This window comes from Anopheles funestus, chromosome 3RL (assembly GCF_943734845.2).
Source record: "Anopheles funestus chromosome 3RL, idAnoFuneDA-416_04, whole genome shotgun sequence".
NCBI lineage: Eukaryota > Metazoa > Arthropoda > Insecta > Diptera > Culicidae > Anopheles > Anopheles funestus.
Window position 1 is genome coordinate 44,290,253 of NC_064599.1, and position 21,827 is coordinate 44,312,079.

General features: G+C 39.0%; 3 protein-coding genes across 8 annotated transcripts; 1 reads left to right on the forward strand and 2 right to left on the reverse strand.

Annotated features, from left to right (window-relative positions):
* Positions 1 to 67: 67 nt before the first annotated feature.
* LOC125770082 (zinc finger CCCH domain-containing protein 13-like) lies at positions 68 to 5,155 on the reverse strand. Of its 2 annotated transcripts, XM_049439305.1 has the most exons (3): positions 4,822 to 5,151; positions 3,411 to 4,736; positions 3,221 to 3,349 (listed from the first exon to the last, which is right to left on the reverse strand). In XM_049439305.1, exons 1-3 carry the CDS (start codon positions 4,879 to 4,881, stop codon positions 3,338 to 3,340), a joined length of 1,398 nt encoding a protein of 465 aa, XP_049295262.1. In that variant the 5' UTR covers positions 4,882 to 5,151; the 3' UTR covers positions 3,221 to 3,337. The 2 variants fall into 2 exon arrangements, with proteins under 2 accessions (XP_049295260.1, XP_049295262.1); XM_049439303.1 differs by having other exon boundaries at positions 68 to 4,736; positions 4,822 to 5,155.
* Positions 5,156 to 6,687: 1,532 nt separating this feature from the next.
* On the forward strand, positions 6,688 to 9,321 carry LOC125770088 (multivesicular body subunit 12B). Of its 4 annotated transcripts, XM_049439320.1 has the most exons (6): positions 6,688 to 6,924; positions 6,996 to 7,192; positions 7,530 to 8,063; positions 8,134 to 8,263; positions 8,336 to 8,515; positions 8,591 to 9,321. In XM_049439320.1, exons 3-6 carry the CDS (start codon positions 7,603 to 7,605, stop codon positions 8,708 to 8,710), a joined length of 891 nt encoding a protein of 296 aa, XP_049295277.1. In that variant the 5' UTR covers positions 6,688 to 6,924; positions 6,996 to 7,192; positions 7,530 to 7,602; the 3' UTR covers positions 8,711 to 9,321. The 4 variants fall into 4 exon arrangements, with proteins under 4 accessions (XP_049295277.1, XP_049295276.1, XP_049295275.1 ...); XM_049439319.1 differs by lacking the exon at positions 6,996 to 7,192 and having other exon boundaries at positions 6,688 to 6,909; XM_049439318.1 differs by lacking the exon at positions 6,996 to 7,192 and having other exon boundaries at positions 6,694 to 6,924.
* A 5,985-nt stretch (positions 9,322 to 15,306) lies between these two features.
* LOC125770084 (O-acyltransferase like protein-like) lies at positions 15,307 to 21,805 on the reverse strand. Of its 2 annotated transcripts, XM_049439308.1 has the most exons (10): positions 20,631 to 21,805; positions 20,386 to 20,531; positions 18,450 to 18,660; positions 18,098 to 18,372; positions 17,848 to 18,020; positions 16,566 to 16,722; positions 16,295 to 16,488; positions 15,717 to 16,200; positions 15,508 to 15,640; positions 15,307 to 15,423 (listed from the first exon to the last, which is right to left on the reverse strand). In XM_049439308.1, exons 1-10 carry the CDS (start codon positions 20,704 to 20,706, stop codon positions 15,392 to 15,394), a joined length of 1,881 nt encoding a protein of 626 aa, XP_049295265.1. In that variant the 5' UTR covers positions 20,707 to 21,805; the 3' UTR covers positions 15,307 to 15,391. The 2 variants fall into 2 exon arrangements, with proteins under 2 accessions (XP_049295265.1, XP_049295264.1); XM_049439307.1 differs by having other exon boundaries at positions 20,386 to 21,805.
* Positions 21,806 to 21,827: the final 22 nt, after the last annotated feature.

Here is a 21,827-nt window from a genome sequence, read left to right on the forward strand (position 1 = left end):
TAATAAATATTGTCCAGTATACTGGACATACTGGACATGGTCAAATTACGATTAAAAAATTAATCAGAATATTTTATTACATTGGTTTTACAACGTTTAACATAAGTCTATAAAAAAGTATCAGCAGTACATAGCTTAAAGCTAAACTATAGATCCTTTATTTTTGTTATACAGTTTACGCAATAACTTTTATAACACAAACGAATGCTACGTTAGATATAATTAATTATTACGGCATTTAGCCGTATTGTCGACGAATGCTACTTTCTCGTTATAAAAACTCGCATTAAGGAGGGACTTTCTTTAACTATTCGCATTTCTCGAACGTGTTGTACCGGAGTGTCACGCTTGCGATTACTGTGATTATTTGACGCGTTGTCTGCTAGTGATAGGTTAAGGGTAACATTGCTTACTACACACTGAGAACGTTCGGCTTCTTCTATTTTCTTACCACGAGTGCTAGTACTAGACTCAATATGGACTGGCACGGATGGTTCCGCTGTAGTTTGCGCGTTTAGCCTCTTCAAGTCTATACTGTTAATCGGTAAAGTCGATTGTGTTTCCAAATGCTGTGGATTCAATTTTCCGACTTCAGTGTCATTGCATCTCACTGCTCGCTTTTTTTCGTGTTTGGTTAATGTTTCAGTGCCATTTCTAACCAGGGCAACATCTTTTTCAATAGATTGCATGCCGGTTAACCCAGCACGATTTTCGTCTTCATTCTTTTGCTTTCGAGATCGCTTGCTTGCCGGCATTTGCATATTTGCAAGCAATTGTACAGATGTTCCGCTAGAAATTCTATTGCTAGAATTGTTGATTAATGGTGTGTTAAAGCGCAACTCATCTTCATTGGTACATTTACTAGAGCTTGGAGTATTTTTTCTTTGTCTTATTTTTTCAACTGCATTAACAACATCTACAGTCGGTTTCTGGCACACTACTGTTTTACTTCCCAATGTTTCCACTAGGTTGTAGTTCTCTTCCTTTGCTATCGTTGTATCGTTGTTGTTTGCAGAGGTTGCATCTGTTAGTTGTTTTAAATGTGTGGATTTCGGTACAGCTACTGCTGTTTTAAATACTTTTGATAGGTTGGCCAATTTGGTTGTGATGCTATTAGTAGAAGAAATATGACATGACTGTTGTTTGAGGACAATATCGTTTTTGGGACTTTTACCAACATCTCGTTCAACGTTCATTTTCTTGACCTTTTTTTTAGCCGATGATGTATCGCAGTTGTTATTTATATTTAAAAAGCTACTATCACCATCTGCTGAAGAATTATCTAACAAATGCGTTGGACTTTGACATCTTTTCCTAGATTTTGAATGTTTTACAGATAATTCAATAGAGGTTTCACCATATTTGTCTACCAAGTGCGTTGTTTGTTTCGATGTAGTATCGCGTACAGCTTGTACCGAAGCTGTGATTTTCTTTGGATTACCTTCCCGTCCAGAGTCTACCCTTGAAGGAATGCATGACTCTTTGCGATCGCCAAACGTTTTTAATGTACTTTTTGCTTCTACTGTACTAGTTGCGTTGCGGAACAACGCATTTGTCTGGTCATCATCGCGCGAAAACCGTGACAACGGTTTAGTGCTAAGAGGAGTGGAATATATTATCAACTTTTCGTTATTTGTTGTTCCAATGTTTTCTCGATTGTCTTCATCGTCGTCCAAACCATTTGCGCACGGAGGTGAAACATTATCGGATGATTCATGCTTAATTGGGGTTTGTAACAGCGAATCCATGATATTCTGCAGCGATGATTGATCATCCAAAGTGTAGTAACTATTTTGCACAGTTTTGTCCGTGTCGGACGACGGCTTAGCTGGCGAATGGACCACTACCATCGGGGTCATAAGCATACTGTGAGCTTTTTGTTTAACATTCGGCGATTTTAACTTTCTCGGAATACTGTCTAGTGCAGAAGTTATTGGCAAAGCAATTTGCGAAAAGTACGTCGACGAAAGTTTACCAGATGGCGAAACGGAGAGTTTATTCCCATCCAAAGGTGTGTCGGTTTCTAGTTTGTATCGTTTGCTCGCTATGTTAGCACTATCGATAGATAATCTTCGCTTTAAAGGAATCATAGGTATAGGTATTTCACTGCTATGATGCGATGCTTTCTGTAAAGTTGCACTATTCTTCTTTCGTAACCGCTCACGTACGATCTCTGCAGTAGATGTTTTAGGTTTCTTTTGGACCTCATTTATATGATCAGCTTCTTCCAATTCAACAACATCAGACGCTTCTCTCAATACTGCAGATCCACTTTCATCGATCGGTTCAACGCACTGTGTGGGCAAACTTTGTTCAATACAGGAGATCACTTCACTCTCAACCTCTTGGACATTGAAATTCATAAAATATGTTTGAATTGACATTGTTGCTTGTGGTGGATGTTTTCCAACTTGCAACACATCAGAATAGCAACTATTGGAACGTCTGTCACGCAGGGGAAAGCAATGCGAATTAGTATCATTTGAGGGAATAGCATCATGAATCTGCTGCTTGTCGTTTGTCGCTTCACTAATAACTGACGTCGCTGGAGAGTGTTTCGGGATAGTTGACTCATCTGATACTAACTTCTTCGTCGCATCGTTAAGTAACGTCAACTTACTGTTTGATTCCAAATTGCCGCTCATTAAATGATGATCTGTTTCACTCCCTATTTCATTACAAGTGCCATCCACGTTTGGTTCCGAGCTTCTAAATTCTTGAATGTTTGTCGTTTCGTTTGCATGGCTCGCGTTCTCAATACTGCGTGTTGTGTGAAACGTATTCAATTGGCCAGGGTTCGAAATTTGCACCTCATTTTCACTATTTGAAATCGTTACTAGTTGTGTAGCGTTTGCTGGCGTATTTTGGCAAAGCTCATTTTGTTTCAAATCCTTCAGTTCAGGATTTTCCGTTACTTCAAGTTCAGGTTCCGATTTTCTTTTTGATGATGTTTTACTCTTGTATTTTTTCTTCTCTAATTCGTTAGTTTGAATGTTTTTTGCTTCAACGACTGAACGATGTCCCTTACTACTTTCCGTTGTGTCCTCATGGCGAATTACCTCTAGGAGAAACCTACGTGTATCCCCCGAACTAAACTCAACATTAGTGCCGCTGGTTTCAATTAAACTTGCTGGTGCTTTTGCGATGAGCCCAATAACGGTTTCCTTACCGGAAATAACTGTATTATGTTCCTTATTACAATTCGTTTCATCATTTACCTTTCCACTATTTGATGTTTCGCTATCCGTTACTGTAGATTCCGATACTTCTACCTTCTCACCGTTTGTATTTAATCGCTCATCTGCCGAAAAGGGTCTATAATGTGTACTCGATGCTGTTACAATTGGATCTGTTGACAAACTTATCGTTACCACTGTACTTTGTGGTATTTGCGATTGATGATTACTTACGTTAACCTCTTTTTGATTGTCCTGGGCTTTTGGAATATTCTTTTGGTCATCTCTGTCGCTTTTCTTGCTTTTTTCAATTATTTTGTTTGCTGCCGTACTTGAATCCTTGTTTTGTTGCTGTTTAGTAGACAGTTTACTAGATTTACTTACTGCTTCACTTTCTTTCTGAATGTCACTATCCATAGATTTGCTACTAAGTTGCGTCATCGAAGTACTAGTATCGACGACATTTTGGTTCCTAAATTCCGAAATCACTTGAATTCCTTGTCCTTTACTGTTAGTGTCGAATAATTCTGTTGATTGAAACGATTCATCTACTGCAAGATCGCTTTCACTGGTTGCTGGTTTGGTGGCCGACCGTTCCATTGTGTCCTGAACAAACTCTTTCATCTGACCAGCTATGCTTTTTTGTGCCATATGATTTGCATGTGTATTCGCCACTTTGGCAGGCTTCTTGTTATTTTTGAGCTCTTGTGATCGACTATTCTTCGCTTTACTAGTTTCGCTGCGAATCTCCAAGCACTTTTGTTTATTTTCGGAACATATAGGATTATTCTTATTGTATTCACCAGCTTCATTCGCTCTGCTATGGGCAGGTGTGTACATTTCTTCCTTCCTTGTACGATCATCATTGTGCTTTAGGTCTTTTTTACGGATAACTTCATATGTTTCTTTGTCGCTGATGCGCTCATAGCGCTTATGTTCCTTGGGACGGTTGCGTTCTTGCGATCTTTTGCGATGCCGGTCGCTGTGTCTTTCTCGATCACGCTCCCTATCACTGTCACGGTATCGATCACGCTCCCTATCACTGTCACGGTATCGATCACGATTTCGTTCCTGATCACGGTGTCTATCGATTTCCCTGTTGCGCGATTTATCACGACGGTGGTTTTGTTCTCGATCTTGGAACACTTGTTCTTTGCACAACCTTTCACGTTCACGATCCCGATCCCGGTGCTGGATCGGGTCTGTAACATCAATGTTTTTACTTTTGCTTCGCAAACGATCGTTACACTCTATTGGCATTGCCCCTTCAATGTTTTGTGTGTGTGCTACCGACGTTTGAGTAAACTTATTCGCACAGTTAACATTTCTATCAACGTGGTTTTTACGGCCGAAAGCAATATTATCACACTGCCTCCTAAGATCACTGATCATTGTATCCTTTCTCTTAAGCTCAGCTTTGGCAGTCAACAATAGCGATGACACATTTTCAAGCAATATTTCATTCCTTCTGATGATATCCGTTTTCTCTTGTTCTGTTGCTTTCACCTGTTGTTGAAGTTCTGCAATGTGTTTTTTTAATGCCAAAAGTTCCTGGCTCTCCTAAAACGTACGTACATGCATGAATGTTATATACTTGATAGGAATGGTTAAATAGTGTCAAAACCCGAAGCGAGTCGATACAAACCTTGTTAGCTTCTCTTTCAATATGTTCTAGATCAGCGTATATATCAAAGTCTTCCGACATTTTGCTCGTCACTTGTTTACCGAAAATACTTGTTTGTAGGTAGAAAATCGCTTTTACAAAAGCGCTAGTTTATTTACGTGAGCGCATCGAGTGTAGCTGTCACAAGTTTTGTTTCGCGATTGTTTGGCGCTCTTTCCGCAAGCTGTCATTCAAAGTCAGATCACGGCTACACATTGATTCACAAACGATACCGAAATGCTTAAGGTCATTCTACACAAACAAATACCATAGAACCTCGATTATCCGGGGTGCTCGGGATTGGACTGATTCCGGTTAATTGATTTCCACGGATAATAGTCCCTTAAATATTAAGGTCATTTATGTATCTAGATAAAGCGTATAAAGTATCTATATGATTTTTTTTCAAGCAAATTATTATGAAATAACTATTAAAATTTAGAACGCCGTTTCTAATATATCGCGTTTGATGACGATTTTAATAATTTTAACCAACCTGACAAATGTTCAGTACAAATATTCACCACCAACAGCTGTCAATATTCGGCGCACGGTTAATCCGCCCCCGGATAATCGACGTTCTACTGTAATCACAAATGAATGGGTGCTTACACACAGTCTCAGATCGCAGTGGATGAATGTATTTCATTTCGTTTTCACGTCTAAAACGGGTGCTTTTACCTAGGTGCTTGTAGTATACATCCACCGTAGTGAAACTTTTGCTTACCATTACAGGGAAATGCAAATGATAGGATGCGCAGAGCCCACATGAAGGAATCGCGCAAGCGAATATGAAATACGGGACCATTCATATTGAAACACCCAACGAAACACCCAAAATTGTGATGGAATCACGTTCCATTGATATGGAATGTCGTGGGATCAAAGTCTGTAGAGTAATGAGGTCTCGGAATAGGCTTTGTTGACATTGCCATCTTGGATTTTCATTTTGATAGTTAGACCCCGACCAGCCAAACCAACATGCTTTCTCGCTTTGGCAGGTTTGATTGTTCATAAGACAGAACGAGAAGGTATGTTGATATTGCTACCCGGGACGTCCTTGGCTATGAATGGGTGAATTGTTTACTGAGCAAATTTTAGCGCTCGTAGTCTTGGCGACAGTCGTTACAACGTTAAAATGTGGGGAATATATGCACTATTCCATAAATTTCCATTGCGCATTGTATTACACGATAACCACACTATTAAAAGATTTCGTTTTAAAATAAAATCTACAATAATTAATCGTAGGATATCTTGAAACAAAATCATGTTTACACGAGCAGCTGAAGCAGCCTCCAAAACACCGTACACGTACAACTACACAACATCGTGTAGGAGCTTCGGACACCCATCTGTCATTTTATTTTTCATTGTTATTCCAAGAGTTGCCAAAACACCTATATTACGAGACCTCATTACTCTACAGACTTTGGTTCTGCTACAATTTGATGAAAACTAAGCTATTTGCGATTGATTAATAATAGTTTGTAGTGCCTGTTTTGGAAAACATTTGTATCAAATTTCATTAAAAAAAAATTATATCTCAACTCTTCAGCCCGATTGTTTGACATTCCATTTCAATGGCAAATAATTCCATAACAATTTTGGGTGTTTTGTTAAAGTATTAGGTGTTTTCATACGAATGGCCGCGTATTTCATATTCGCTTGCGCATATTTCTTATATTGGTCTCTCCGCACCCAAGCATTTGCATTTCCCTGTAAGAGCGCATTCATAATTAAGGGTATCTTATTTGTTTCATAATTATGTTTGAATATAGATTGAATTTCAGATCTCTTGGGAGTTTCATGATTTTGTTTCAATATCACCACTGTTCTGTCCAAACAAGCTTTTACAAATGGATTCCCGAAACACCATGATGTGACCTGTCAAGCATAGCATTTGATGTTTTGTACTGTTCTTATTTTTTTCTAACGCACACAATCGAGCCTCTACTGTGATTTATTTATGTTTGTGGAGTAGAATATTTTGGAATCTCCAATGACTCAGACTGAAAAATTACAACCTAAGTTAAAGGCGAGAAAAACCACCAGTATTTAAGAAGAATTGTACGTAATGTGTTCGTAAGTATCACTCTGAAGCTTAAAAAACAATTAATTATCTTACAACAAAGTGTTAATTAATGTTCTGGAAGTTTGCACGTTGAACAGAATCTGCTATGAATCCTGTGAATTCCTGAATAAGAAAGCTGTATTTAGTGGAATAAGAATAAGAAATGTATTTATAAATAATTTGGACGGACAAACCTGTTTCTTTCGTTCAAGAAATAGGTTAAAATTATTGCCAGACATTCGGTACTCGCGGTAGAACACAAAGAATACTCACATATAGGTATGTTGGTACTGTCAAAATCTGTAGAAGTATGTGTATGTTAACATACATTTGTATTATCGGTGAGGAATGTAGAATTTGGTCTTCAGTAAATAATGGTAAACTTGTAAAGTTCATCTTGATTTGTACCACGGAGGAATTCATATTCGATTTAATAAATAAGGACATCAGACAAGATTAGTAAGGAGGAACAATCTGCAATAGATGAAACAGAGCTAGAAAATTAAAATCATGTTTGTTCTTGATAATTATAGGACAGATTTTTTTTCATTTGAGATTTGAGACTTTCCATCACAGTTCTTCGTATGATTTAATCACAGGCCTTTCTTGATTTCAGATTTTGAATGTATGCTGCAAAACACAGTTCCCGATGATTTGAACATCGCTGGTCAATCGATTCCATATCCAAAATGTTAAAATCCAGCACGCAACAACAAAAAAACATTCTCAACACTGTAATTGGTGCTTTGCCAGATAATCGACCCATAACGTCATTGCAGCTGGTGGAAGAATTTGAAAAATGTCCCAAAAACTTCCAGCCCATCAATAAGACTTACGATCAAGATCAGGATGCAGATTTGTGGCGTGAAAAAATGCTGATAGGCAAACGGACGACGAGGTATTTGTGTCAATCTAAATCGGAAGGACTGCCAGGCTACATAGTAGAAACGTTAAAAATAATAAATGAAAAAGAAATTACTCCCGAGGGCTTCTCGCAGCTTACGAGAACTGCTGACACGGAACAGAAAGCATGGCGCAAAAGACAACTCGTTTATCGGTTGGCAAAAAAGGGATCCACCAAGCAAGCCGTTACGGATATTATACTGTGCTCTAGGCTCCGCCAAGCCCCGGAAGGGTTTACGCTAGCAGGGTATGAATCACCTGGAACTGGCTTTTTTAACCGTTAATTAAAACAATAATTCTCCCTGTACTTCTTTTAGTGATATAAACGGCATTCTAGTGTGCTTTAAATCTTCACCCGTTCCACATCGGCCTTCTCCAAGTGTACCGTCACGGCAAAGCATAACTGAACTTGAGAAAACTATTGAAAATTTGAAGATACAGTCAAATGTGAGTATTGTACAGTTCATGTATCAGCATTGCTTTGTTCCTGTATGATTGCATATTAATTTTACGCAACAGGCTGCAGCGGTACAATCACAAGACCACGAATACGAACAATTGTTATCGTCATATCAGCTTTCACCCAAGCGTGTAGCCCCAAAACCACCTATATATTCAACTGGCACGTTGAATATTCACACCGACGTTGAAGGCGTTCCATTTTTGCTCAATCCCGCTCTAAAACAATATCCCAACGATGTAAGCTCGTCATATATTACATGGTTGGTAATTGATTGAATATTAATCGTGTATGTGATGTCATTTACATTTCAGATCCCACCCGTTTATGTACTGACAGGCGCACAACAAGAATATGACTTTCAATTGGAGCGACAAGTACTGTGCACAACAAAATCCCAAAATGATCAATCAACAAATCCGTTCTTCCACTGAGACAATGGATTTCAATTTTATGTAGTTGCGCTCAACTTATAATATTAAAATATGAGCTGATATGTAGTTTAATCAACCATTTAGTGATAAGGTATGTTTGATAAGAAAGGGATTCCACCTTTCGCGATTAAGAGACGAAAGAGATTCAAAAGTTCCAAAGTCCCAAAAGTCCAAGTCTATCACAATACAAACAACAACCTTCGTGATTCGAAAATACTGCAATCTACACAATGCATTGATTTATTGCCTCAAATCTGTCTTGCCTCAAATGTCAGAACTTGGAAAAGTTATGTTTAGAACATCTTACTTTCCGGTTCCCTTCCGTTAGTATATTATTGATGTTGAGGAAAATAAAATGATATATCAAGAAATGCCATTTTTTTATATATATAAAAACGTATCTTGTCCAGTCGATGCATTATTCCGGTATCAAATCCCATCTGGACCGTAGCCCCGTAACTAGGATTGACTATTCGGCTACGTGGTAAAAATAAGTCTAATAAGCCAGAAATAGTCAGCATGAACATGACTTTAGACGTCACTAAGTCAAGGTAAACACCGTATAGAGTAATGTACGAGAAATTTGACCAATAAATACAAATTAAACTAAACTACGTTAGTTGCATCTAAACTATGATTCCACTGCATCCTTTATTCGCAGGTAATCTAGGGTAGTAAGTAGACACAAAGTTGCTGCTGGTTGAAACTTAGCATAGGTCGGTGGAAATATATGAGCACTTCATTCTACTTTCTATTTTGGCTTGGAAATTATTTGAATAGATCCTATGTTTGGGGTGTGACCAACAAACAAATAAGAGGTTAGACTTACCAAAACTTATCGATATAACTACTACATCTGTTCCAGTCATCTTTTAGCCGGATGTACCATGGCCATTGTGAACCGAATATTGCATATTTTCTTTAGTGTACTTTAGTAGTGTGATCCAAAAAAAAAATTATTTCCACTAATCTAGTCATGTGGAGTTGAAGGTGGACCGGTTGATCTGCTCTGATCCATGTATAAATTATCTGATACGATACAATTATAAGGGATCAAGTGATCTGAGATCATAGTTTGTTGCTGTTGATGTTTGATGCTTTGTAAGGGGAAGGTCATATACCTCTGTGGTGCATTGCTTTTAACATTATTTTAGTGGTAATCGAGTAGCCATTGGTTAGAACAACTGAGGTTACATAAAATACCGAAAAAATGCTAATCTTACTTTACTCTCAGAACGATTAGCATCACTTTCAATCGCTCCCACATTGGTGACCCCGACGTGATCTCCGGATTATTCTTAGTTCCTTCAATTCGAAAATTTTTGAACGAACATGTCTACCGAAAACGTTTCCGAAGCAGAAGTTTCCGTTGCTACTGCAGCAGTTGCAGTTAAACTACCGGAATTCTGGAAGACGGATCCATCGTTGTGGTTTTCTCAAGCTGAAGCCCAGTTTATGCTGTGCAATGTGAATAACGAGGAAACAAAATTTTATAACACTGTCGCTAAACTCGACCAATCTGTGCTTTGCCATATAGCTGATTTCCTGCGACAGGAAAGTACGACGCCATTAAGCAACGCCTCACTTCTCGACTAGAGCTTACGGAACAAGGTAAAATGGGTAAGCTACTTGGATCGTATTATTTTGGAGAACTACGTCCTACACATCTTTTGACCGGGATGCATGCGGGATTGAATGTGAAAAATTCGTTATTGAAAATCCTTTTTTTGCAAAAACTTCCAGGTCATATACGTGCAATACTTAGCATCCACGATGGCAGTCTTTCGAAACTAACGGAAATGGGAGATAAATGGTTCATGGAAATGGTTCCGGAAACATCGGCCATTTTTGCTTCCTTGAAAAAGGACTCGACGAACAACCTAGCAGAAGAAATTGCCGCCATGAAAGTAGAACTACGTCAAGGGAAAGCATCTGAGAGCGGACGATTGCGTTCCTTGTCTCGAAGTCGAACCGATGAGAATATCTGCTGGTATCATCGAAAGTACGGAAATCGAGCTGATCGGTGTCGAAGCCCTTGCAATCAGTCAAAAAACTAGATTTCCGTTCATCTGAAATTGGCGAGGTGAGCGGATCAAAAATCAATCGCCGTCTGCAAGTATTCGACAAATCTTCTGCTATCCGACTCTTAATTGACACGGGATCAGATGTATCGATAATACCAGCATCTAGGATCGATAAAACTCGAGAACCATCACCGTTTTTACTCCACGCAGCAAACGGAACGAGGATACGAACGTATGGGTGCAAATTTGTGACCGCGGATCTGGGACTACGCCGAAAGTTTTCTTGGATTTTTTTGCAAGTCGACGTTACTTCTGCAATCATTGGAACTGATTTCCTCGCGCATTTTGGTCTTCTTGTAGATCTTGGAAATAGATGACTTATCGGCGGTAGTACGAAATTCCACACCGTTTGTGGAATAACGGAATCTGCAGTCTACGGTGTCACAACTATTCCAAAGGATCATCGTTTTTGAGACTTGCAATCAGAATTTCGGGAAATCACCACCCCGCCGACAATGCGCACCGAGGTAAGGCATAATGTAACGCATTACATTCAAACTACTGGACCTCCAGTAACTTGTAAACCATGTCCAGATAAACTCCAAGCGACAAAAAAAGAATTCGAGACTGTGGGATCTTAGAGATGTGTGCGTATGGGGTATGAGTGTTAGATGAGTGAGAGCCGAGAGTCAGTTAGGTTTGGAACGTGAATAAAAGGAGTGTGATAGTTAATTTGGCAAACAGAATATCACAGAGACTATGATGTAACTCGGGATTTGTCGCCCCTCCAAGAGTAGTTGGGCAAGCCCTCTTCACTGTGTACCAAAAAATAAGATGCATTTTGGTTTATGTAAAGCGAGCCAGACATTCCAGCGCTTCATGCATCGTATCTTTGGTGATTTGGATTTTGTGGTGGTGTTTGTCGATGATTATTGAATTGGATCGTTTAATGAGGAGGAGCACCTAACGCATGTGCGAACTATCTTCGAACGGCTTAGTACTGAACTTAGACACATGCAATTTTGTACAAACAGAAGTAGATTTTTTGGGGTACCATATCAGTGCATCTGATATCAAACCTCAAGCGAATCGTGTTCAAGCCGTTGTTGATTGCCATTGCAAGGACTTATTATTGGAAATCGAAAAAAATGACACACGAAAACTTCAATGGACAACCGAAGCAGATGAAGCTTTCATGAAATGCAAGGAAAGTTTGGCCAATGCAGCTTTATTGTCCTATGCCAACTCGTCAAAACGAATGGGCTTGATGATTGATGCTTCAGATACAGCAGCAGGTGCTACTTTACAACAAAACGTCTGTGACGCGTGGCAACCGCTTGGATTCCTCTCGCAGAAATTTTCTCCTTCACAGAAAAAGTATTCTGTTTTCAGTCGGGAGTTAACAGCTGTAAAATATTGTCGACACCTCGTGGAAGGAAGAGAATTCATTTACACAGACCACCGTCCGCTCACGTATGCTCTGAATTCTATTTCGAATCACCTTCCTCACGAAGAACGGTATTTACAGTACATTTCGAGTTTCACGAACAATATCTGGCACATTAGTGGCAGAGACAATTCTGCTGCAGACGCATTATCCCGAGTCAACATTATCTCAGCTGCTTGTACAGTAGATTTTGAATTATTATCAAAAGCGCAGCAAGACGATACAGAATTACAGAATATTTGGCCCTCAATGAATCGAGATGTCGCTCGCTTCGATTGTCTCGATCGATTGTCTAAAATCAAACGCCACAGATCTGCGGCATTCAACGAATTCGATCTTCCCAATAGCCGTTTCCGCCACGTTCACATCGATTTGGTTGGACCACTTCCGACGTCAAATGGAAAACGGTACTTATTAACGATGATCGACCGGTTTAGTCTTAGGCAGTTTCCTTACCAGACATTCTAGCAGAAACCGTCGCCAAAGGATTTTGTGAATGTTGGATATCCTGGTTTGGTGTTGTGTGTGTCGATTCGAAACGATGGTGCGATAAACTGCCGTTGATTCTGCTCGGTTTGCGAACTGCTATCAGAGAAGATATCGATTGTTCCGTCGTCTAGATGACATACGGGCAGCCACTGCGAATTCCTGGCGATTTTTTTGAACCTTCAAAGACGGAAATGTGTCGTTCCGAATTTGCCAAGCAGCTATGCCAAACCATGCAACAAATCGGACCAATCAGAAATTCGCATCATGCGGTCGGTATTTGCTCCTAAGGATTTGAAGAGTTGCAAAAGCGTTTTTGTGCGAATCGAATAAGTTAAGCAACCTCTTACATACCCCTACGAAGGACCTTTTCAAATTATCGAAAGGCACGAAAAGTATTTGGGGGATCTTTCACTGTAGTTCGGATGTTGCACTTTTACGATAAGGTATACGTCCGATCGTGTTGGCTCGTAAAGATCTAGTGAATTTTATTTCCTACTTCGGCAGTTTCCTCGTACTTGCCATGTCAGTTTATACATGCGGATCTATTCCGCTACATCACATCCCCCTTTCTTTTAAAAATTCCTTGGCCGGTAAATATTTCTTCCGTAACGCGTTTGGTGTATCGGTTTCCTGTCTATCACTGTATCTTGCTGATTCTGTGTGATTACTTCTGATGCGCTCTTTTCGCTCGACGCATTTGTATACGCGGGCTTCAACCGGTCTATCGATATAGTTGTGCTTTTCCCTTTCACTTCGAGTGTATAAGTTTTTTTACTTCTTCTCAAAACTTTATATGGACCGTCGTACGGTGGTGTCAACGCTGGTCTGATCCTGTCTACACGCACGAATACATGAGTACATTCTGGTAAACTGCTTTGTATAAAGCCTTCTTTCTCTTTCCTATGATCTGATGTTTGCTCGGGTTTTAGTTTACTCATTATTGCTTTTAGATTATTCACGAAATCAGGTGTCGCGTTGGGAACTGTTGTATTGTGGTCAAAAAACTCTCCTGGCAATCTTAAGCTCGTACCATAGGTTAATTCGGCAACGGTTGCTCCTAAATCTTCTTTCAGTGTTGATCGCATCCCTAACAAAACAAACGGTAATGTTTCGGTCCATCTGGCTCAATCGTGACACATAAGCGATGCCTTTAGTTGGCGGTGCACGCGTTCGATGTGGCCGTTTGCCTGTGGGTGGTAAGGAGTAGTTTTAAGGTGGTCGATTCCCAGCATTTCGGAAAGCTTTCTGAAAAGATCGCTTTCGAATTGTCTTCCGCGATCGGTAGTGATCTTATTCGGTACACCAAATCTCGCAATCCAATGTGTGACGAACGCCCGTGCAACAGTTTCTGCCGTTTTTTTTTTTTTTTTGTCTTCCGCGATCTTTCACTGTAGTTCGGATGTTGCACTTTTACGATAAGGTATACGTCCGATCGTGTTGGCTCGTAAAGATCTAGTGAATTTTATTTCCTACTTCGGCAGTTTCCTCGTACTTGCCACGTCAGTTTATACATGCGGATCTATTCCGCTACAAGTATATGGACATAAATATGAACGGCGAAAAACGAAGAATTTCAATCGATCGTATGAAGCTATCATATATCTGCGAAAAGGTTTCGAATGAAGATGACGAAAGAACAAAAGTTACGCCATCCGGTCACCATGTTCGGTTCTTGGCGTAATTGAGGGGAACTCTGTGGTACATTACTTTTAACATTATTCTAGTGGTAATCGAGTAGCCATTGGTTAGAACATAAAATACCGAATAAATGTAGTTAGTCTTACTTTACTCTCAGAACGATTAACATCACTTTCTATCGCTCCGAAACCTCTATATGGCGATGTTCGATTTTTGTCCTAAATACCTGATGCCGCTGCGACAACTTAGTTCTAACATAGCGTTGCTAGATCCGAAAATACTGGCCAGCTGATTGAGCGTCACGTGCCAGCGACGCGTTAATAATAATATCAACAATACGATAACCGTTAAGAACAAGAAAACGTCGATCACGCGACCCAGCGACGCCGCGGATCATAAAAACATACACAGGTTAAGAAAAATGTGTTGACCGACGACGATCAGCATTTTTAGGGTATAAATTCAGTTATTTGGATCAATAAGAGCGTTATTTGCCAAGAATCAGTTGGTGCGTTCATATTGTGCTTGAGTCGGCGTGTAAAGTGCCTGTCTCTAGCTGCTGCTCCGAAAGCTACTTTCGTGTGCGCAACACCTGATATGATCCGCGATTACCTTTGTATGGCGCAGTCGATCCGCTATGATTCGGAATCACATTTGCGCTACGAAGTTGATGCTTTGAACGGAGAAGTTGATCCGTTACGATCCGGGATCAACTTTCTACAGTGATCTATTATGATCCGGGATCACTGGAAATTACGCTGTGAGGCTTCATATTATATTATACGACGAAGGCTGTGAGGCTCCATATTTCTGGATTTATTGTCCTGCCTCTATTAAGTAACATTAGTAGAGATTAGGAGCAGTAGAGACGTGAAACATCTATGGAGGTAACTGATTTTTAATTATACATTTATCTGAAAAACCAAATCACCCACCAACAGCTTTTGTTGTTTATGTAGACATGCTTTAATGTTAATTGTAACGTCTTCACGTATCCCTTTTGTTACAGAGTGAACATATATTTATTATTCATTGTTTTAACATATTCATTCTCTGTTCAGAAGTTGTTCGCAAAAAAATGTATTACTTATGTTTGGTGTGTTTAGTCTCGATTTCTGCAAAATACATAATAACATAATGCAAAGAATAGATTAACTTTCTATAAACGTTTGTATTAACCACCAGATACTAAATCTTACCATTTGTTGCACATTCTCCTAACAAGGTTGTCACACATTTATTCCCCATTTGTACAAGAGGAGCTTCTACAGCAAGATAAAGTAATAAGGCACAGATAACTGTTATTAGCAAGGCTGCTGATGTCAATATGAGCTGCAATGGGAAAAAAGTAAAGGGTCAAACAAACAGAAGTACAAAAACTATAATAAATATTTATACACGTTCTTACCAGATTGAAACCACCATACACTAGAGGAATGGGAAAGTTAGTGTACAATCCATATATTACAGTATATTGCACTATGTACACACAGTAGCTTATTTTGGCAAAAGACTGTAACAAACTATGTGATAACACATCTCGAACATGTGATTTGCCTTTCAGTGCAAGAACTAAAAACAATAAACTATAACCACAGCCCCACGAAGACTTAAGGAAACTGCCGTAAGTTGCATGGAACAGGGAATGTTGCTTATCTATGTTCATAAACGGAAGCAGTATGGTGAAAGCATTCAAACCAAACAATGTCACCAACGATATGTTTAAGAACTTTTGAAGCATCGGTAGCAACTGATCCGAGGCTTGGGTAGATACAATTTTCGTATAGAACATAGCTGCAATTATGCCAAAAAAATAACCACTTATGTTCGTGTGTGATGGTAGATAATACTTCAAAAAGTGATCGTAAGTACGTAGTTCCGCTAGCGCATGCCTAGTAGAAAAAAATATAATAGATTCGTTCAATAAATGTTTACAAATAACTAGAAACCAATGCATGAATGGAACTAATATGCAATGTTATTTACCTCATGTCGAAAGTCATTGTAGGCTCGATCGATTCAGTATAGATGATGTAGCCCGGTATGAAAAATGCAACAGCAATCATTAAGCGTACCAACCATGCTTTTATTAGAGGCCACTTCCACACGAGCAGAAGCAATAATGAACCGATCAGGAAAAGTTGAACATCTGCCCCTAAATACCAACTAAACTGAAGACACTGCAAGGTTAGATGTAAGGAAATACGGAACATTAGAATGATTCTGATAGTGCTCAGATAGTGCATAATGTACTTACAGGTTTGGTGGTATGAATGTAATTATTCAAAAATAGCAAATTCGACCACCAATTCTCCAGACAGTAATCGTCAAACTTATACTCCAGTGGTCCTCGTTTGACTCGTTTATACCATGTCGCTTGGTATAAGATGATCAACATGTATGCTGGTAGCAATCTGTTGAAAAAATATTTCCTCTATCATATGTATCCAAGTAAATAAAACTTCACAATTAGTATTCTTATATACAAGAAATACACATCCAAACGCCCCGGATCCGGATTGATCCGGATCCTCTTTCACTTCGTGATTTGTGGACACGTTGTGGGCAAGACCCATTTATTTAAATTTTTGTATGACTATGTGGATTGTGGACGTCTCACGAGCCGCGTGGCCGGTGTCTAACGCACGAAATAAATTTACAATTATTTTATTGCGATATCGTTCGAAGCAATGATCGCTGCACGAAACCGTTTCGATAAAGCATAAAACACGTAATGAGCGATGGACCCGTTGATCGATCGACTTTGAAATGGCTTAGTGAGGACTTCATTTATCTACTCAACATTTACTCCCTACATAAAGGGTTGTTCATTTAGAATCCGCGCAGACAGTTTTGATTGTTGTAACTCTACTAATAGTGATAAATAGAACTTTGTGTAATAATATTTGTTGATATTAAAGCACAGTTTTAACACTTGCAACAATTCTTGCATGTATGTTAATAACAAATAGAAGAACAGTGTACAACATTATTTTGCACAACCACTTGGTAAATTCAACCGTGGGCCCCGAAATATGGTTTTCAGACAGTTTCCTGCTCAAAAATTATATGCAAGAAACTTAAATTGTTAATAAATTAGTCCACAAAATGACGATATGGCAAGTAATTACAAAGCAGACAATAAACTCTACACGATCATTTAAAAAAGAACAGATATGGAAAGCTCCTAATCGTGAAATATTAGAATTGAATCGTAAAATATTATAATTGTACATCAACAATCAAGTGGATATCATCAATAAGAATATAAGCCTACTTAAGTGTACAGAAATCCGTCCAACTGAAATAAATTGGATTTTAATTAGGCTAACAAAAAGTAAAAAAGACAGGCAAAATAACCAAATAGGCTGGACAACTTGCTCAAAACTCAAAAATAGCTTCTGAAGCCGATCGACAACCACAATTGAAGCGAGTTATAGCGAGTGCTTTGTGTCTGGATTCTAAATAAGCAGAGCTTTAAGGTCGCTTATCTAATAATTTGGGATTGTTCAACCTATTGTCCTATTGTAAATATTTACCTTACTAAACGCCGTAACAACTTGTCAATGAAATACATGAACTTGAACGAAGGATAACGTTCAAAGTGTCTCAGGCAGCTGATTCCAAACACCATCCCACCCAACGTAAAGAAAAATTGTATCATATGGGTATTACCGGAATTAACTAAAGGAAAAATTGCATGATTCGCTTGCTGCAAAAAGTAATCAAATTTAGTAGAAAATACGATACCATTTCATGCATAATAATGCATAATTGAGAGGAACTGACCTCTTCCAAATCTTCCGTATTCCACAAAGGCATCCTAATCATTGGCAGTTGCGAGTGGACTATCAAGATCGTGAGCGTCCCAAGTGCTCGCACCCCATCCAGAAAGGGCAGTGCGTTAGGTTTCGGTGCTTTCCACAATTGTTGCATATTTCTTCGAATTGAAAACGCATTCACGAATAACTCCTTTGAGCCACCGTTGAAATCGATCCATGTAGCACACACAGTTGTAAACAATAAACAGATTGAAAGAAAAACGAAAAAATATTCGCCAAATGCTGAAAGTATATCAAAACAAGAACCGCACTTAACATCGTTTTGTTGAAAAATCTATTTACAAATCTAAGGATCTTACTAAGTTGTTGTTCAAAACTTGTTTTCGTCCAACATGATTCAGTTGTGGTATGACTGTAGAGACCATATTGATGGTAGATTTTTTGGTGTAGATGAGTAGCAATCAGATTTGGTGTCTTATGATCAAGCGTTAAGCCAGCATGATAATCATTTAAACATAAACCTCTTTCAAACTGATCATGGGGAAAGTTTCTTCGATTGGCTTGCAGGTGCTGAAATAAAAAATGAACGAAGAAAGATTAATAACATATGTATAACAAACTATTCGCCCGTATCTTTAAAATTTAATACTACATTACATATGGAACCAAATGCAAACTTGAACCGAATATGTTGTTGGCTTGTAAAATATGAAAATTTATACACTGATTTGATGATTTAGTTAGTAGGTGCAACAGCAAAACTACGTTCATCTCTATGAAATATTACCCACGTCCAGTTGCAACATTCGAGGCACCTTGAAAGGCCCACCCAAAGCAAAATATTTCAATAATGATCACTCATTATTTTGACCGCATTGACAATGATCTCTCACAGCTGTGACATACAACAACCAACCTCACATACCTCTTACACTTCGTATTATTCACGCGGGAAGATCGCGGGTGTCGCAAACTGATGGATATCCCTAAAGTGAAAACGGAATAGGGTTCCTTTCGTTTCTTAAGATTGCAGCATGGCTTTAAAGTAGGTTTCAGTGTTCCAGCTACATTATGACATTCAAGATTTTGAGTGCTATTCAAACACTTGTGGCTCGTCCGTGTGGACCAACACTTGATCGGACACTGATTGAATTATGGTTGTACTATTTGCTAGCTAAAAACTCACAATGGCCAAAAACCATCAACCCAAATTTGGTCTGTGTTCGTAAGCCGCGTTTGGATGTGAATAAACGAACTGGATATGTATTGCTTACAGTCAACAAAAGAGATATTATTAATGGAAATTTGGTCACAAAACCCCGCAGACGTTATGGTCCAATATGTGTAATAACTTATTCCAAAAAGATGGGTATGCGTTTAAACTATGGGAAATTTAGAATGTATAATCTTAATACGGCAGGACCGGGTTCAAATCCCATCCGGACCGTTCCCCCGTAGCAAGGACTGACTATCCGGCTACGTGGTACAATAAGTCTAGTAAGCCAGAAATGGCCGGCGTGACCTGTAAGGTCGTTAAAGCCAAGAAGAGAGAGAGAGAGAGAGAGAGAGAGAGAGAGAGAGAGAGAGAACGCAGCTGATGAGATGTGTTTCCACCCATGAGATGAGTTGTATAAAAATAATTGTTTCTTTTGACTTGATTTTTCGAATCTTTTCAGTAGTGTGAATAAAATATCATCCTTCAAACATCTTCCAAAATGTTTTCAATTAAACGCAAAACTTACAAAAAAACCTTTACTTCTGTCCCAATCTGAATTAACTAAAATACCATTCACCTACCGCAAATGAAGCATTTTAAGGTGCTCTGGTTGGTAGCATAAGTAGATCGTAAGTAGATAATATCACTTCTGTGGTACATAATTTGAATTGAACGAAATGTGCTAGCCTCAGGGCATTATAAACGTTAACAGAGATATCGACAGCGTGGATAATATTATAATTAATGTGATCTGGTAGGAAGGTGTCAATAGGTTGTCGGAACACCACGTGGACCGCAACGAGAAACATAATTAGAAAGCATTGAAAAGTAGGTCATACCAAAATTTGAATAACATAAACTACACGGCAGAAATTTTAACGTTTTTACTTATACACGTTAAACGATATACCCTGTTTAAGTTTGTATTACTTTTCATGTTTGTAATCATGTACGATGGTATAGTTACTCGTGACTTCATTGCACACGTTAGTTGATAACTATCGATTTAATACTTCCCGATGCAATTAAAGATTAAGTTGGTGAAACACACTTTAGAAGAGAAGAGAAGAAATATTTACAGATATGTTTTTCCAAACGTCGTTCGACGTATCGGCCTGGAGCGTACTGACGCTGACACAATAAACGAAATTTGTATACCGTCGGCGACACGTATAGAAATCATCATACTCGTATATTCGCGGCAACTTGGCATTCCTCTCAGTGGCTAGTAGGAACAAAGTAGAAAAACAAACCCGATGAGACCAAAGATGATGTACATATGAATGGAAGAAATTAAGCAACACACGGCACAACCGATACGCACGGTATAGTTGTTCGCACAATGCACCACACAAGGCCACAGAAAGCATTAGTCCACTTTGCACCAATAGATTCATCATCGGTGCACGGTCGTACCGGTACCATCGCACACTGTCGACTGAAGAGGAAAGATTATTCAAACTGTATTGAAAGGCTTGTAGGTGTGCTTCGCGGTACGTAGGCACGCAAAACAAAATCCTAGGGCTTGGCTACTCTCCCACTCCGACTAACATCGGGTTAGCAAGCTGAGACCTTCAGTAGATAAAAAGGAAACGCATCAGTGAATGCTGCGCTAGTTGGTGGAAAAAAAAACGAAACGAACCAAACAATTCATATCCCTGCCATCAAAACATTCCAACACGTGTAAGCTGAACTTATCGTAATTCTTATTGTCAATGAATGACGTAAGAACCGAGATGCATTGGAGCTTGACCCGAAATTGATTAAATTAAAATTGCACGTGTTGAAGGGATAAGCCCTTTTGAATCGGTATAATATTAATGTTGAAACCCGAAATATTAATGCAAATGCATAAAAACATTAATGGTTAATACATGTACATAATTTCTGATGTTGAAAACTCTTTCCTAACTGAACACTTTACACAATAAAGCATTTTTTTTAACATACAGCAGTTTAAGGGAACTAGAGAAATGTACGAAAAGTGCAAAACTCCGTCATCGTGTAAAACGCTTGGATTGTACCTTGTTACCAAAACGTAACCGAAACGTGTGAAAATTCGCACTGTCTTGCTTATGGAAGAGCAAACAGTATGATGGAGGTTTAATAATCCAATGGCCAGCCAGTTAGTCCAATGCTCTGTTGTTACAGAAATCGATCTCATACTTAAAAGTAAATCAGATGACTACACGTTACAAGCCTGAACGTTTATGAAACATGCGTGATTCACTGATCTCACCAATGCAGAATCGATTATTGCGTTACTATTCATGGTTTACATCGGATATGCTACGATGAAACCTCCTTAGACAGATTTGTTTTCAATCTAATCGAATAGTCTCAAGAAACAACACCTTCGAAATTTGTTATGCTTTGTGCTGGTCATTCCACTATGCGAAAGATTCAGTAGCAAAAAAAACGCCGGCTCTATGCGTCCATGATCAGCTTTTTCAAATGCACAGGGCGACACGTGCGGCAATGGAATAAGGCCAACGAAAGCAATGGCAACAACATGGCGCGA

Excerpts from the sequence above, each read along its gene's own strand:
- LOC125770082 (XM_049439303.1), bottom strand. The coding sequence starts at position 4,881 with ATGTCGGAAGACTTTGATATATACGCTGATCTAGAACATATTGAAAGA. Across the intron at positions 4,737-4,821 it reads TTGAAAGAGAAGCTAACAAG|GAGAGCCAGGAACTTTTGGC; the intron begins GTTTGTATCGAC and ends CGTACGTTTTAG.
- LOC125770088 (XM_049439320.1), top strand. The coding sequence starts at position 7,603 with ATGTTAAAATCCAGCACGCAACAACAAAAAAACATTCTCAACACTGTA. Across the intron at positions 8,064-8,133 it reads GAAGGGTTTACGCTAGCAGG|TGATATAAACGGCATTCTAG; the intron begins GTATGAATCACC and ends TACTTCTTTTAG. Across the intron at positions 8,516-8,590 it reads TAAAACAATATCCCAACGAT|ATCCCACCCGTTTATGTACT; the intron begins GTAAGCTCGTCA and ends TTTACATTTCAG.
- LOC125770084 (XM_049439307.1), bottom strand. The coding sequence starts at position 20,706 with ATGATGAATCTATTGGTGCAAAGTGGACTAATGCTTTCTGTGGCCTTG. Across the intron at positions 16,723-17,847 it reads TTGTTACGGCGTTTAGTAAG|ATTGCTACCAGCATACATGT; the intron begins GTAAATATTTAC and ends TTTTTTCAACAG. Across the intron at positions 15,424-15,507 it reads AGGAGAATGTGCAACAAATG|AAATCGAGACTAAACACACC; the intron begins GTAAGATTTAGT and ends TGTATTTTGCAG.